General features: G+C 46.1%; 1 protein-coding gene across 2 annotated transcripts in view; it reads left to right on the forward strand.

Annotated features, from left to right (window-relative positions):
• ISCA2 (iron-sulfur cluster assembly 2) overlaps positions 1–16,759 on the forward strand; it is a 65,649-nt gene that overhangs the window by 21,783 nt on the left and 27,107 nt on the right. Inside the window, exon 2 of one of the 2 annotated variants that reach the window (XM_029598434.1) lies at positions 9,959–10,085. The exons of the other annotated variant lie outside the window; for it this stretch is intronic. Coding sequence (XP_029454294.1) covers positions 9,959–10,085 — 127 coding nt within the window. The remainder of the gene's footprint in view (positions 1–9,958; positions 10,086–16,759) is intronic. 2 annotated transcript variants of the gene reach the window in all.

Genomic DNA, 16,759 nt, shown 5'->3' on the forward strand with positions numbered 1-16,759 from the left:
AATTTCTCTGGATGCATTTTTCTCCATGCAACTCTCTACAGAGGAGAGTGGCAAATCCACGGCTCTCGTGCTAAACTTTCAAAAGGGAAACTTTGATAAAATGAGAAAAATTGTTAGAAAAAAACTGAAAGGAGCAGCTACAAAAGTAAAAAAATGTCCAAGAGGCGTGGTCATTGTTAAAAAAATACCATTCTAGAAGCACAGTCCAGATGTAATCCACACATTAAGAAAGGTGGAAAGAATGCAAAACAATTACCGGCATGGTTAAAAGGGGAGGTGAAAGAAGCTATTTTAGCCAAAAGATCTTCATTCAAAAATTGGAAGAAGGATCCAACAGAAGAAAATAGGATAAAGCATAAACATTGGCAAGTTAAATGTAAGACATTGATAAGATAGGCTAAGAGAGAATTTGAAAAGAAGTTGGCTATAAAGGCAAAAACTCACAGTAAAAACCTTTTTAAATATATCCGAAACAGAAATCCTGTGAGGGAGTCAGTTGGACTGTTAGATGATCGAGGGGTTAAAGGGGCACTTAGAGAAGATAAGGCCATCGCGGAAAAATTAAATGATTTCTTTGCTTCGGTGTTTACTGAAGAGGATGTTGGGGAGGTACCCGTAAAGGAGAAGGTTTTCATGGGTAATGATTCAGATGGAATGAATCAAATCACAGTGAACCTAGAAGATGTGGTAGGCCTGATTGACAAACTGAAGAGTAGTAAATCACCTGGACCGGATGGTATACACCCCAGAGTTCTGAAGGAACTAAAAAATGAAATTTCAGACCTATTAGTAAAAATTTGTAACTTATCATTAAAATCATCCATTGTACCTGAAGACTGGAGGATAGCAAATGTAACCCCAATATTTAAAAAGGACTCCAGGGGTGATCCGGGAAACTACAGACCGGTTAGCCTGACTTCAGTGCCAGGAAAAATAGTGGAAAGGGTTCTAAACATCAAAATCACAGAACATTTAGAAAGACATGGTTTAATGGAACAAAGTCAGCATGGCTTTACCCAGGGCAAGTCTTGCCTCACAAATCTGCTTCATTTTGTTGAAGGAGTTAATAAAAATGTGGATAAAGGTGAACCGGTAGATATAGTATACTTGGATTTTCTGAAGGCGTTTGACAAAGTTCCTCATGAGAGGCTTCTAGGAAAAGTAAAAAGTCATGGGATAGGTGGCGATGTCCTTTCGTGGATTGCAAACTGGCTAAAAGACAGGAAACAGAGAGTAGGATTAAATGGACAATTTTCTCAGTGGAAGGGAGTGGACAGTGGAGTGCCTCAGGGATCTGTATTGGGACCCTTACTTTTCAATATATTTATAAATGATCTGGAAAGAAATACGACGAGTTAAATAATCAAATTTGCAGATGACACAAAATTGTTCAGAGTAGTTAAATCACAAGCAGATTGTGATAAATTGCAGGAAGACCTTGTGAGACTGGAAAATTGGGCATCCAAATGGCAGATGAAATTCAATGTGGATAAGTGCAAGGTGATGCATATAGGGAAAAATAACCCATGCTATAATTACACAATGTTGGGTTCCATATTAGGTGCTACAACCCAAGAAAGAGATCTAGGTGTCATAGTGGATACACATTGAAATCGTCGGTTCAGTGTGCTGCGGCAGTCAAAAAAGCAAACAGAATGTTGGGAATTATTAGAAAGGGAATGGTGAATAAAATGGAAAATGTCATAATGCCTCTGTATCGCTCCATGGTGAGACCGCACCTTGAATACTGTGTACAATTCTGGTCGCCGCATCTCAAAAAAGATATAATTGCGATGGAGAAGGTACAGAGAAGGGCTACCAAAATGTTAAGGGGAATGGAACAACTCCCCTATGAGGAAAGACTAAAGAGGTTAGGACTTTTCAGCTTGGAGAAGAGATGACTGAGGGGGGGATATGATAGAAATGTTTAAAATCATGAGAGGTCTAGAACGGGTAGATGTGAATCGGTTATTTACTCTTTCGGATAGTAGAAAGACTAGGGGGCACTCCATGAAGTTAGCATGGGGCACATTTAAAACTAATCGGAGAAAGTTCTTTTTTACTCAACGCACAATTAAACTCTGGAATTTGTTGCCAGAGGATGTGGTTAGTGCAGTTAGTATAGCTGTGTTTAAAAAAGGATTGGATAAGTTCTTGGAGGAGAAGTCCATTACCTGCTATTAAGTTCACTTAGAGAATAGCCACTGTCATTAGCAATGGTAACATGGAATAGACTTAGTTTTTGGGTACTTGCCAGGTTCTTGTGGCCTGGTTTTGGCCTCTGTTGGAAACAGGATGCTGGGCTTGATGGACCCTTGGTCTGACCCAGTATGGCATTTTCTTATGTTCTTATGGCATCTGAGACAGGGGGATAGCCTGAGGAGGTTATTACCTCTTTATTGTAGACCAGGCGACCTTCCACATCCTTAGTGTATATGAAGATTTGAAGGGTCTTCGGGTCTTGCTGTACCATTCATGGAGTGCAGTCAATTCAGGCTACAGTTTTGCATATTTTAACTTTTCTACAGGAGGGTTTAGTCATGGGTTTGACTTTTAACTCTCTGAGAGTGCAGATAACAGCCTTGGGCTGTCTTCGGGGATACAGTGCGGGGATATCCTCTGTCATTGCATATTCTTCGGGGAGCAAAGAATTTGCTTTCTCCAGTGTGAAAGATCTGTCCCTCTTGGAACCTTAATCTGGTGCTTAGACAAACATGTGCAGCTCCATTTGAACCATTGAGAATGGCAATCTTAAAGGACTTAACTTTTGAGGTGTTTTTTTATGGTGGCTATTTGTTCAGCCAGGAGGATTTTGGAACTCTAAGCACTGTCGTGTCAAGATCCATTTCTGCAAATTTCAGAGTTGGGGGTGACGTTGAGCGTGCTGCTCTCTTTTCTGCCTAAGGTTATTTCAGCGTTCCCTCTTAAATCAGATTTTGGAACTTCCAGCCTTTCCAAATTTGAATTACTCGGCGCCTCATGCAAGAGAAGCTCTTGGACGTGAGGCATTCATTGGGGAGGTATCTGAATGATACTAATGAGTTTCATAGATCAGATCACCTCTTTTTGTTTTGTGGAATGATCCAAAGAAGGGGGTTCAGCCTTCTAAGGCTACCTTTGTGAGTTGGCTTACGCCAGTTAGTTCAATACATATATCAAAAGGGCTTCCGGTGCCTGAGGGTTGGAAGGCTCACTCGACTCGGCCTAGGTGACCTCTTGGGCCGAAGCTCAGCAGGTATCTCTTCATGGGATTTGCAGGGTGACTACGTGGGAGCCACTGAACACTTTTTTGCCAGACACTATTGCTTGGATGTCGGGATTCCAGCTTCAGTGGACTTTGGTGAGAGTGTTCTGCGAGCAGGACTCGCCAAGTCCCACCCAATTTAGGGGTGCTTAGATACATCCCAGGAGTCTGGACTGATCTGGGTACCTACAGGGAAAGGAAAATTGGTTCTTACCTGCTAATTTTTGTTCCTGTGGTACCACAGATCAGTTCAGAGACCCACCCATTTACTAGGGAGGAGAATCCGCCGCTCGTTCTAATGGTTTGTATATAATGTAGAGTTCTTGGTTGTTTTACACATTGTTTATTTTATTTTCTGGGGCGGAGTTTCCAATTGGTTACATAGAAACATAAAAATAATGACAGAAAAGGACCAGAATGGTCCATCCAGTCTGCCCAGCAAGCTTCCTTTGCTAGTATCTGCCGTACTGTGCAGGTTACCCCCCGTATTTCTCTTAAAGGTAGGAAACTGCTGCTCTGTGCACTTATCCCTAAGCCTTATGATAACCCATATAAATTTACTGCTAGCAACATTTTTATTGGGTGATGAGCCTTTTTATGAAAATTCAGACAGTGATGCTTCATGTGCTTTATGGACTTGGCCGTAGAAGCAGTTCTGTGTCTTCCCTTTCATCTGCTCATCAGTTCCAGACTGTAAGTTGGCCCTCCCCCTCTGTTGGTTGCTGTCCGAATCCAATTCCCCTTTCCCCCCTACCATTGAAGCAGAGAGCAAAGATGGAGTTGCATCAACAATATCAAGACGTTTTGGTTAAGGATAGTAACCGCCACACCAACAAGTTACTCCATGCACAACTCCCCTATGAGGAAAGACTAAAGAGGTTAGGACTTTTCAGCTTGGAGAAGAGACGACTGAGGAGGGATATGATAGAGGTGTTTAAAATCATGAGAGGTCTAGAACGGGTAGATGTGAATCGGTTATTTACTCTTTCGGTTAGTAGAAAGACTAGGGGGCACTCCATGAAGTTAGCATGTGGCACATTTAAAACTAATCGGAGAAAGTTCTTTTTTACTCAACGCACAATTAAACTCTGGAATTTGTTGCCAGAGGATGTGGTTAGTGCAGTTAGTATAGCTGTGTTTAAAAAAGGATTGGATAAGTTCTTGGAGGAGAAGTCCATTACCTGCTATTAAGTTCACTTAGAGAATAGCCACTGCCATTAGCAATGGTTACATGGAATAGACTTAGTTTTTGGGTACTTGCCAGGTTCTTATGGCCTGGATTGGCCACTGTTGGAAGCAGGATGCTGGGCTTGATGGACCCTTGGTCTGACCCAGTATGGCATTTTCTTATGTTCTTATGTTTTCTTCATTTCCAGCCTTTAGGGATCCACAGTGTTTATCCCCTGCCCCTTTGAATTCTTTCACTGTTTTGGTCTTCACCACCTGCTCCGGAAGGGCATTCAACACATGCTCCGTGAAGAAATATTTCCTGAGGTTGGTTCTGAGTCGTCCCCCCTGGAGTTACTTTCCAATGGAAAAGGTTTGACAATTGTACATCATTAAACCCTTTCAGGTATCTGAAGGTCTGTATCCTATCTCCCCTGCTCCTCCTCTCCTCCAGGGTATTACAGCGGCACCATCCTCCTGTCTGTTGGGGGTGTTTGCTGTTAACGTTTTTTAGAGTGAATATTATCTTGCTTTGGGTACAGGTCAATACTGAGGGACTGCAGGTGGCACACTGGGTTATGTACAGTGTCAGTGAAACTTTCTCTGTCTCCATCTGCTGGCAGGGAGGCAAAACCCAGGAGTCTGAACTGATCTGTGGTACTACATGAATGAAAATTAGCAGATAAGAACCGCCACACAAATCTGCTGACTTGTTTTTTTTTTTGGGGGGTCGAATACTTTTGCAAGCCACTGTATATAGAGAGAGAAGCCCAAAAATAAATAAATGTGTGTGTGTGTATATATATATATATATATAATATACAAAGAGAGAAGGGCAGCAAAATATATAACCTAGAGAGAGGTGTCCATATATTGCCAGGGAGGCAGGTGCAGACTTGGCCCAGTTATGCCCTACTGTGTGCTGCCTATAGAGGAAGAGAAGCACTGTCAGACAAGGGAATGGCTCTATGATGTGGGGAGAAGGAGGTGTGATTGATGGGCTGATAAGTCATGGGGAGAGGATGAAAGCTGACGGAAGCATGAGGAGATGGTGAAAGCTGGAGGGCCATGAGAAAGAGAGGTGTGGAGCGAATGGGAGTGTGAAGCAGTGGATGAATTCTAGGAGCAGGAGGGGATGAATGCCAGAAGTTGGGGGTGCCAAGGAGGGGCTGAATGTTAAGCAGAGGTGATGAGTCACAGGGAGGACTGAATATTAAGCAGAGGTGATGAGTCACAGGGAGGGGCTGAATGTTAAGCAGAGGTGATGAGTCACAGGGAGGGGCTGAATGTTAAGCAGAGGTGATGAGTCACAGGGAGGGGCTGAATGTTAAGCAGAGGTGATGAGTCACAGGGAGGGGCTGAATGTTAAGCAGAGGTGATGAGTCACAGGGTGGGGCTGAATGTTAAGCAGAGGTGATGAGTCACAGGGAGGGGCTGAATGTTAAGCAGAGGTGATGAGTCACAGGGAGGAGCTGAATGTTAAGCAGAGGTGATGAGTCACAGGGAGGGGCTGAATGTTAAGCAGAGGTGATGAGTCACGGGGAGGGGCTGAATGTTAAGCAGAGGTGATGAGTCACAGGGTGGGGCTGAATGTTAAGCAGAGGTGACGAGTCACGGGGAGGGGCTGAATGCTAAGCAGAGGTGACGAGTCACGGGGAGGGGCTGAATGTTAAGCAGAGGTGACGAGTCACAGGGAGGAGCTGAATGTTAAGCAGAGGTGACGAGTCACAGGGAGGGGCTGAATGTTAAGCAGAGGTGATGAGTCACAGGGAGGGGCTGAATGTTAAGCAGAGGTGATGAGTCACAGGGTGGGGCTGAATGTTAAGCAGAGGTGATGAGTCACAGGGAGGGGCTGAATGTTAAGCAGAGGTGATGAGTCACAGGGAGGGGCTGAATGTTAAGCAGAGGTGATGAGTCACAGGGAGGAGCTGAATGTTAAGCAGAGGGTGATGAGTCACAGGGAGGGGCTGAATGTTAAGCAGAGGTGATGAGTCACAGGGAGGAGCTGAATGTTAAGCAGAGGTGATGAGTCACAGGGAGGAGCTGAATGTTAAGCAGAGGTGATGAGTCACAGGGAGGAGCTGAATGTTAAGCAGAGGTGATGAGTCACAGGGAGGGGCTGAATGTTAAGCAGAGGTGATGAGTCACAGGGAGGAGCTGAATGTTAAGCAGAGGTGATGAGTCACAGGGAGGGGCTGAATGTTAAGCAGAGGTGATGAGTCACAGGGAGGACTGAATGTTAAGCAGAGGGTGATGAGTCACAGGGAGGGGCTGAATGTTAAGCAGAGGTGATGAGTCACAGGGAGGGGCTGAATGTTAAGCAGAGGTGATGAGTCACAAGGAGGGGCTGAATGTTAAGCAGAGGTGATGAGTCACAAGGAGGGGCTGAATGTTAAGCAGAGGTGATGAGTCACAGGGAGGGGCTGAATGTTAAGCAGAGGTGATGAGTCACAGGGAGGAGCTGAATGTTAAGCAGAGGTGATGAGTCACAGGGAGGACTGAATGTTAAGCAGAGGTGACGAGTCACAGGGAGGGGTGAATGTTAAGCAGAGGTGATGAGTCACAGGGAGGGGCTGAATGTTAAGCAGAGGTGATGAGTCACAGGGAGGGGCTGAATGTTAAGCAGAGGTGATGAGTCACAGGGAGGGGCTGAATGTTAAGCAGAGGTGATGAGTCACAGGGAGGGGCTGAATGTTAAGCAGAGGTGATGAGTCACAGGGAGGACTGAATGTTAAGCAGAGGTGATGAGTCACAGGGAGGGGCTGAATGTTAAGCAGAGGTGATGAGTCACGGGGAGGGGCTGAATGTTAAGCAGAGGTGATGAGTCACGGGGAGGGGGCTGAATGTTAAGCAGAGGTGATGAGTCACAGGGAGGGGCTGAATGTTAAGCAGAGGTGATGAGTCACAGGGAGGAGCTGAATGTTAAGCAGAGGTGATGAGTGACAAGGAGCGGCTGAATGTTAAGCAGAGGTGATGAGTCACAGGGAGGGGCTGAATGTTAAGCAGAGGTGATGAGTCACAGGGTGGGGCTGAATGTTAAGCAGAGGTGATGAGTCACAGGGTGGGGCTGAATGTTAAGCAGAGGTGATGAGTCACGGGGAGGGGCTGAATGTTAAGCAGAGGTGATGAGTCACGGGGAGGGGCTGAATGTTAAGCAGAGGTGATGAGTCACAGGGAGGGGCTGAATGTTAAGCAGAGGTGATGAGTCACAGGGAGGGGCTGAATGTTAAGCAGAGGTGATGAGTCACAGGGAGGGGCTGAATGTTAAGCAGAGGTGATGAGTCACAGGGTGGGGCTGAATGTTAAGCAGAGGTGATGAGTCACAGGGAGGAGCTGAATGTTAAGCAGAGGTGATGAGTCACAGGGAGGAGCTGAATGTTAAGCAGAGGTGATGAGTCACAGGGAGGAGCTGAATGTTAAGCAGAGGTGATGAGTCACAGGGAGGAGCTGAATGTTAAGCAGAGGTGATGAGTCACAGGGAGGGGCTGAATGTTAAGCAGAGGTGATGAGTCACAGGGAGGAGCTGAATGTTAAGCAGAGGTGATGAGTCACAGGGAGGACTGAATGTTAAGCAGAGGTGATGAGTCACAGGGAGGGGCTGAATGTTAAGCAGAGGTGATGAGTCACAGGGAGGGGCTGAATGTTAAGCAGAGGTGATGAGTCACAGGGAGGAGCTGAATGTTAAGCAGAGGTGATGAGTCACAGGGAGGACTGAATGTTAAGCAGAGGTGATGAGTCACAGGGAGGGGCTGAATGTTAAGCAGAGGTGATGAGTCACAGGGAGGAGCTGAATGTTAAGCAGAGGTGATGAGTCACAGGGAGGGGCTGAATGTTAAGCAGAGGTGATGAGTCACAGGGAGGGGCTGAATGTTAAGCAGAGGTGATGAGTCACAGGGAGGGGCTGAATGCTGTGGGAGGGAAGAAGAAGGAGCCAATGAATGCTAAAGGGCCGGGGTTGTGCAGGGCTGGGAGAGCCAAGAAAAACGGCAGTAAAGAATGGGATAGGGAACATGTGCATATGATTTAGTATTTCTCCCTCATAGTTGGCAATCCTATCTGGGCCTTTCATGTTCAAGGCTGTGGCACACTGGTCTCTGGTGCCTTGGGCATTGTCTGCTCAGCGCTGTGGCATTGTCTGCTCAGCGCTGCGGCACACTGGTCTCTGGTGCCTTGGGCATTGTCTGCTCAGCGCTGCGGCACGCTGGTCTCTGGTGCCTTGGGCATTGTCTGCTCAGCGCTGCGGCACGCTGGTCTCTGGTGCCTTGGGCATTGTCTGCTCAGCGCTGCGGCACGCTGGTCTCTGGTGCCTTGGGCATTGTCTGCTCAGCGCTGCGGCACGCTGGTCTCTGGTGCCTTGGGCATTGTCTGCTCAGCGCTGCGGCACGCTGGTCTCTGGTGCCTTGGGCATTGTCTGCTCAGCGCTGCGGCACGCTGGTCTCTGGTGCCTTGGGCATTGTCTGCTCAGCGCTGCGGCACGCTGGTCTCTGGTGCCTTGGGCATTGTCTGCTCAGCGCTGCGGCACGCTGGTCTCTGGTGCCTTGGGCATTGTCTGCTCAGCGCTGCGGCACGCTGGTCTCTGGTGCCTTGGGCATTGTCTGCTCAGCGCTGCGGCACGCTGGTCTCTGGGCATTGCACGCTGGTCTCTGGGCATTGCACGCTGGTCTCTGGTGCCTTGGGCATTGTCTGCTCAGCGCTGCGGCACGCTGGTCTCTGGTGCCTTGGGTATTGTCTGCTCAGCGCTGCGGCACGCTGGTCTCTGGTGCCTTGGGCATTGTCTGCTCAGCGCTGCGGCACGCTGGTCTCTGGTGCCTTGGGCATTGTCTGCTCAGCGCTGCGGCACGCTGGTCTCTGGTGCCTTGGGCATTGTCTGCTCAGCGCTGCGGCGCGCTGGTCTCTGGTGCCTTGGGCATTGTCTGCTCAGCGCTGCGGCGCGCTGGTCTCTGGGCATTGCACGCTGGTCTCTGGTGCCTTGGGCATTGTCTGCTCAGCGCTGCGGCACACTGGTCTCTGGTGCCTTGGGCATTGTCTGCTCAGCGCTGTGGCACGCTGGTCTCTGGTGCCTTGGGCATTGTCTGCTCAGCGCTGTGGCACGCTGGTCTCTGGTGCCTTGGGCATTGTCTGCTCAGCGCTGTGGCACGCTGGTCTCTGGGCATTGCACGCTGGTCTCTGGTGCCTTGGGCATTGTCTGCTCAGCGCTGTGGCACACTGGTCTCTGGTGCCTTGGGCATTGTCTGCTCAGCGCTGCGGCACGCTGGTCTCTGGGCATTGCACGCTGGTCTCTGGGCATTGCACGCTGGTCTCTGGGCGTTGCACGCTGGTCTCTGTTGCACGCTGGTCTCTGGTGCCCTGAACCTTGCACATTCAGGGCTGTGGTTCTGTGTACCTTGTACACTCAGGGCTGTGACGCTCCGACCTGTGGTGTCCTAGGCCTAACATGCTGAAAAGTATGGCTCCACTGGTTGGAACTCCATGGGTTTTGCATGATTATCAGCAGATTAGCATTTGCTTTTTAGTTTATAGTACTGTATAACAATATTTTCTCTGCAGATCACCTGCTACAGTCCCTAAATCTTTGTCACGAACTGCAATACGATGGAAGAGCATATCAAAACCAGGAGAGATACAGAGTCTACCCCCAGAGGAAGAAATCCTCCTTAGTGACAGCTGTGCGAAGGTGAAAATATATTGCTAACGTGCTGCACTGTTTCCAAGGGTCAGTCATAGACTGGGAGGTAATCCGATTGATGGGGCAGTGGATCATTAGGAAGTAATCTGATTGATGGGGCAGTGGATCATAGGTAAAGAGTCAGTCATAGACTGGGAGGTAATCTGATTGATGGGGCAGTGGATCATAGATAAAGGGTCAGTCATAGACTGGGAGGTAATCTGATTGGGTCAGTGGATCATAGATAAGAGTCAGTCATAGACTGGGAGGTAATCTGATTGATGGGGCAGTGGATCATAGATAAAGAGTCAGTCATAGACTGGGAGGTAATCTGATTGATGGGGCAGTGGATCATAGATAAAGGGTCAGTCATAGACTGGGAGGTAATCTGATTGATGGGGCGGTGGATCACAGATAAAGTGTCAGTCATAGACTGGGAGGTAATCTGATTGATGGGGCAGTGGATCATAGGTAAAGAGTCAGTCATAGACTGGGAGGTAATCTGATTGATGGGGCAGTGGATCATAGATAAAGGGTCAGTCATAGACTGGGAGGTAATCTGATTGATGGGGCAGTGGATCATAGATAAAGAGTCAGTCATAGACTGGGAGGTAATCTGATTGATGGGGCAGTGGATCATAGGTAAAGGTTCAGTCATAGACTGGGAGGTAATCTGATTGACGGGGCAGTGGATCATAGATAAAGGGTCAGTCATAGACTGGGAGGTAATCTGATTGATGGGGCGGTGGATCATAGATAAAGGGTCAGTCATAGACTGGGAGGTAATCTGATTGATGGGGCAGTGGATCATAGATAAAGGGTCAGTCATAGCCTGGGAGGTAATCTGATTGATGGGGCTGTGGATCATTAGGAAGTAATCTGATTGATGCGGCAGTGGATCATAGATAAAGGATCAGTCATAGACTGGGAGGTAATCTGATTGATGGGGCAGTGGATCATAGATAAAGAGTCAGTCATAGACTGGGAGGTAATCTGATTGATCCTTTATCTTTGATCCACTGCCGCATCAATCAGATTACCTCCCAGTCTATGACTGACTCTTTATCTATGATCCACTGCCGCATCAGTCATAGACTGGGAGGTAATCTGATTGGGGCAGTGGATCATAGATAAAGAGTCAGTCATAGACTGGGAGGTAATCTGATTGATGGGGCGGTGGATCATAGATAAAGAGTCAGTCATAGACTGGGAGGTAATCTGATTGATGGGGCGGTGGATCATAGATAAAGGGTCAGTCATAGACTGGGAGGTAATCTGATTGATGGGGCAGTGGGTCATAGATAAAGGGTCAGTCATAGACTGGGAGGTAATCTGATTGATGGGGCTGTGGATCATAGATAAAGGGTCAGTCATAGACTGGGAGGTAATCTGATTGATGGGGCTGTGGATCATAGATAAAGTGTCAGTCATAGACTGGGAGGTAATCTGATTGATGGGGCAGTGGATCATAGATAAAGGGTCAGTCATAGACTGGGAGGTAATCTGATTGATGGGGCAGTGGATCATAGATAAAGTGTCAGTCATAGACTGGGAGGTAATCTGATTGATGGGGCAGTGGATCATAGATAGAGTCAGTCATAGACTGGGAGGTAATCTGATTGATGCGGCAGTGGATCATAGATAAAGGATCAGTCATAGACTGGGAGGTAATCTGATTGATGGGGCAGTGGATCATAGATAAAGGGTCAGTCATAGACTGGGAGGTAATCTGATTGATGGGGCTGTGGATCATTAGGAAGTAATCTGATTGATGGGGCAGTGGATCATAGATAAAGAGTCAGTCATAGACTGGGAGGTAATCTGATTGATGCGGCAGTGGATCATAGATAAAGGATCAGTCATAGACTGGGAGGTAATCTGATTGATGGGGCAGTGGATCATAGATAAAGGGACAGTCATAGACTGGGATGTAATCTGATTGGGGCAGTGGATCATAGATAAAGGGACAGTCATAGACTGGGATGTAATCTGATTGGGGCAGTGGATCATAGGTAAAGGTTCAGTCATAGACTGGGAGGTAATCTGATTGATGGAGCAGTGGATCATAGATAAAGCGTCAGTCATAGACTGGGAGGTAATCTGATTGATGGGGCAGTGGATCATAGATAAAGAGTCAGTCATAGACTGGGAGGTAATCTGATTGATGGGGCAGTGGATCATAGATAAAGGGACAGTCATAGACTGGGATGTAATCTGATTGATGGGGCAGTGGATCATAGATAAAGGGTCAGTCATAGACTGGGAGGTAATCTGATTGATGGGGCAGTGGGTCATAGATAAAGGGTCAGTCATAGACTGGGAGGTAATCTGATTGATGGGGCGGTGGATCATAGATAAAGAGTCAGTCATAGACTGGGAGGTAATCTGATTGATGGGGCGGTGGATCATAGATAAAGAGTCAGTCATAGACTGGGAGGTAATCTGATTGATGGGGCAGTGGATCATAGATAAAGAGTCAGTCATAGACTGGGAGGTAATCTGATTGATGGGGCAGTGGATCATAGGTAAAGGGTCAGTCATAGACTGGGAGGTAATCTGATTGATGGGGCAGTGGATCATAGGTAAAGGGTCAGTCATAGACTGGGAGGTAATCTGATTGATGGGGCGGTGGATCATAGATAAAGAGTCAGTCATAGACTGGGAGGTAATCTGATTGATGGGGCAGTGGATCATAGGTAAAGGGTCAGTCATAGACTGGGAGGTAATCTGATTGATGGGGCAGTGGATCATAGGTAAAGGGTCAGTCATAGACTGGGAGGTAATCTGATTGATGGGGCGGTGGATCATAGATAAAGAGTCAGTCATAGACTGGGAGGTAATCTGATTGATGGAGCAGTGGATCATAGATAAAGGGTCAGTCATAGACTGGGAGGTAATCTGATTGATGGGGCAGTGGGATCATAGATAAAGGGTCAGTCATAGACTGGGAGGTAATCTGATTGATGGGGCAGTGGATCATAGATAAAGAGTCAGTCATAGACTGGGAGGTAATCTGATTGATGGGGCAGTGGATCATAGATAAAGGGACAGTCATAGACTGGGATGTAATCTGATTGGGGCAGTGGATCATAGGTAAAGGTTCAGTCATAGACTGGGAGGTAATCTGATTGATGGGGCAGTGGATCATAGATAAAGAGTCAGTCATAGACTGGGAGGTAATCTGATTGATGGGGCAGTGGATCATAGATAAAGGGTCAGTCATAGACTGGGAGGTAATCTGATTGATGGGGCAGTGGATCATAGATAAAGGGTCAGTCATAGACTGGGAGGTAATCTGATTGATGGAGCAGTGGATCATAGATAAAGGGTCAGTCATAGACTGGGAGGTAATCTGATTGATGGGGCAGTGGGTCATAGATAAAGGGTCAGTCATAGACTGGGAGGTAATCTGATTGATGGGGCAGTGGATCATAGATAAAGAGTCAGTCATAGACTGGGAGGTAATCTGATTGATGGGGCAGTGGATCATAGATAAAGGGACAGTCATAGACTGGGATGTAATCTGATTGATGGGGCAGTGGATCATAGATAAAGGGTCAGTCATAGACTGGGAGGTAATCTGATTGATGGGGCAGTGGGTCATAGATAAAGGGTCAGTCATAGACTGGGAGGTAATCTGATTGATGGGGCGGTGGATCATAGATAAAGAGTCAGTCATAGACTGGGAGGTAATCTGATTGATGGGGCAGTGGATCATAGATAAAGAGTCAGTCATAGACTGGGAGGTAATCTGATTGGGTCAGTGGATCATAGATAAAGAGTCAGTCATAGACTGGGAGGTAATCTGATTGATGGGGCGGTGGATCATAGATAAAGAGTCAGTCATAGACTGGGAGGTAATCTGATTGATGGGGCAGTGGATCATAGATAAAGAGTCAGTCATAGACTTGGAGGTAATCTGATTGATGGGGCAGTGGATCATAGGTAAAGGGTCAGTCATAGACTGGGAGGTAATCTGATTGATGGGGCAGTGGATCATAGGTAAAGGGTCAGTCATAGACTGGGAGGTAATTTGATTGATGGGGCGGTGGATCATAGATAAAGAGTCAGTCATAGACTGGGAGGTAATCTGATTGATGGGGCAGTGGATCATAGGTAAAGGGTCAGTCATAGACTGGGAGGTAATCTGATTGATAGGGCGGTGGATCATAGATAAAGAGTCAGTCATAGACTGGGAGGTAATCTGATTGATGGGGCGGTGGATCATAGATAAAGAGTCAGTCATAGACTGGGAGGTAATCTGATTGATGGGGCAGTGGATCATAGGTAAAGGGTCAGTCATAGACTGGGAGGTAATCTGATTGATGGGGCGGTGGATCATAGATAAAGGGTCAGTCATAGACTGGGAGGTAATCTGATTGATGGGGCGGTGGATCATAGATAAAGGGTCAGTCATAGACTGGGAGGTAATCTGATTGATGGGGCGGTGGATCATAGATAAAGAGTCAGTCATAGACTGGGAGGTAATCTGATTGATGGGGCAGTGGATCATAGATAAAGAATCATAGATCATAGAATCATAGATAAAGAAGCCCTCGTTCACTCCCTGATCTCTGGCTTTATTTTCCCTTTCTCACCATTAAAGATCCTCTGGGTTTATGCCAGACTGTCTAGAATTTTGATAACATTTTTACTTCTACACCCACCTCTAGAGGTTGTTCCTTTTATTCATCATCTTTTTTGTAAAGAAATATTTCCTGATGTTAATTATTGGTCTAACCGCTTGGAGCCTCATATTGTAAGAACATAACATGCCATACTGGGTCAGACCAAGGGTCCATCAAGCCCAGCATCCTGTTTCCAACAGTGGCCAATCCAGGCCATAAGAACCTGTCAAGTACCCAAAAACTAAGTCTATTCCATGTAACCATTGCTAGTAATAACAGTGGCTATTTTCTAAATCAACTTAATTAATAGCAGTAATTTTTGTGTCATTGGGTTGTGTCCGGAAAAGCTTGCTTTTCCGGACACAACCCAATGACTCCCAAAACACCTTACCATTTGTATATAACATTTATTTTGTATACTACATTTAAATTGTACATTGTTTAACCATTTCTATCCTCTCTTCTCTTTTTCCTTCTCCAAGTTTGGCCTCCATTGTTTAATGTAACTGTACCTTCTGTCACCTCAGTTCTGGTTCTATGTTTTTAAGTTCTATGTATTTATTGCACCCCCGTTCTATGTAAACCAGCAAGATATGTTTTCATGATTGCCGGTATATAAAAACTCTAAATAAATAAATAAATAAATAAATAAATAAATAAAATAAATAATTGACTTCCCCTCCAAGAACTTATCCAATCCTATTTTAAACCCAGCTACACTACCTGCACTAACCACATCCTCTGGCAACAAATTCCAGAGTTTAATTGTGCATTGAGTAAAAAAGAACTTTCTCCGATTAGTTTTAAATGTGCCCCGTGCTAACTTCATGGAGTGCCCCCTAGTCTTTCTATTATCCGAAAGAGTAAATAACCGATTCACATCTACTCGTTCTAGACCTCTCATGATTTTAAACACCTCTATCATATCCCTCCTTCTTTCAGAACTCTGGGGTGTATACCATCCGGTCCAGGTGATTTACTACTCTTCAGTTTGTCAATCAGGCCTACCACATCTTCTAGGTTCACCGTGATTTGCTTCAGTCCATCTGAATCATTACCCATGAAAACCTTCTCCATTACGGGTACCTCCCCAACATCCTCTTCAGTAAACACCGAAGCAAAGAAATCATTTAATCTTTCCGCAATGGCCTTATCTTCTCTAAGTGCCCCTTTAACCCCTCGATCATCTAACAGTCCAACTGACTCCCATGGTCTGGGTTCTTTTAGGAGGAGGGCAGCATAAAAGTGGGAAAATGAAAAACCACTTCTTAGATATTCCACCATTGATAGTCCAGACCAGCTCCTCTCACCTTCAGATGGATTCAGAGCTACAGTTAGGTAATGGGGACCTCTGTCTCTCTCTATCTATCTATCTATCTATCTATCTATCTATCTATATATATATATATATACAGTGGCTATATATTTTTTCTAAACTCTCTCCTAAAACATTCACCTTTTTGTTTCTTTGTAGCTTGGAGATAAAATGCATTAAATCAGTGTTTGTTCCATGTATCCACACATTGTACCACACAACTGCCAAGTGAAAAGTATATTCCAGAATTCTTTAGGAAATGAAATAGCAATAAACATGGCTAAAAGGAAGAATATAAATCAAATAAATTAATAACTTACCGGGTCATTAATCAAAATGCAGTAGGATGTTATCGCGCGTGTTAGGACCCTAACGCCTGTAATAACGCTGTAACGCATGCGATAAATACAGCATCGCAAAGTGCATATGCAAATTTAAAAGTAGTAGTTGAGAAGGGAGGAGTTTGGACGGATTAAATGGAAATGAGGGCTGGTTAACGTTGCGTGCGGTAACGTAACGCACACTATCGCGGGATTTAACGCCAGAAGTAACTACACCTTTTTTCTGAGCACTATGCCTGCGTTATGGCTGAAACAGGATTTATTGCAAATCCTGTTTCGGGAGGGGGAGAGAGCGAGAGCGCCCCTGTGGGGGGGTCACTTATAATTGAATATTTATACCACTGTGAGGGGGGCATTATGAACTTGGGGTGAGGTGGGTGGGATGGGTTCTGGGATGGG

This window comes from Rhinatrema bivittatum, chromosome 4 (assembly GCF_901001135.1).
Source record: "Rhinatrema bivittatum chromosome 4, aRhiBiv1.1, whole genome shotgun sequence".
In the NCBI taxonomy this organism is placed as follows: domain Eukaryota; kingdom Metazoa; phylum Chordata; class Amphibia; order Gymnophiona; family Rhinatrematidae; genus Rhinatrema; species Rhinatrema bivittatum.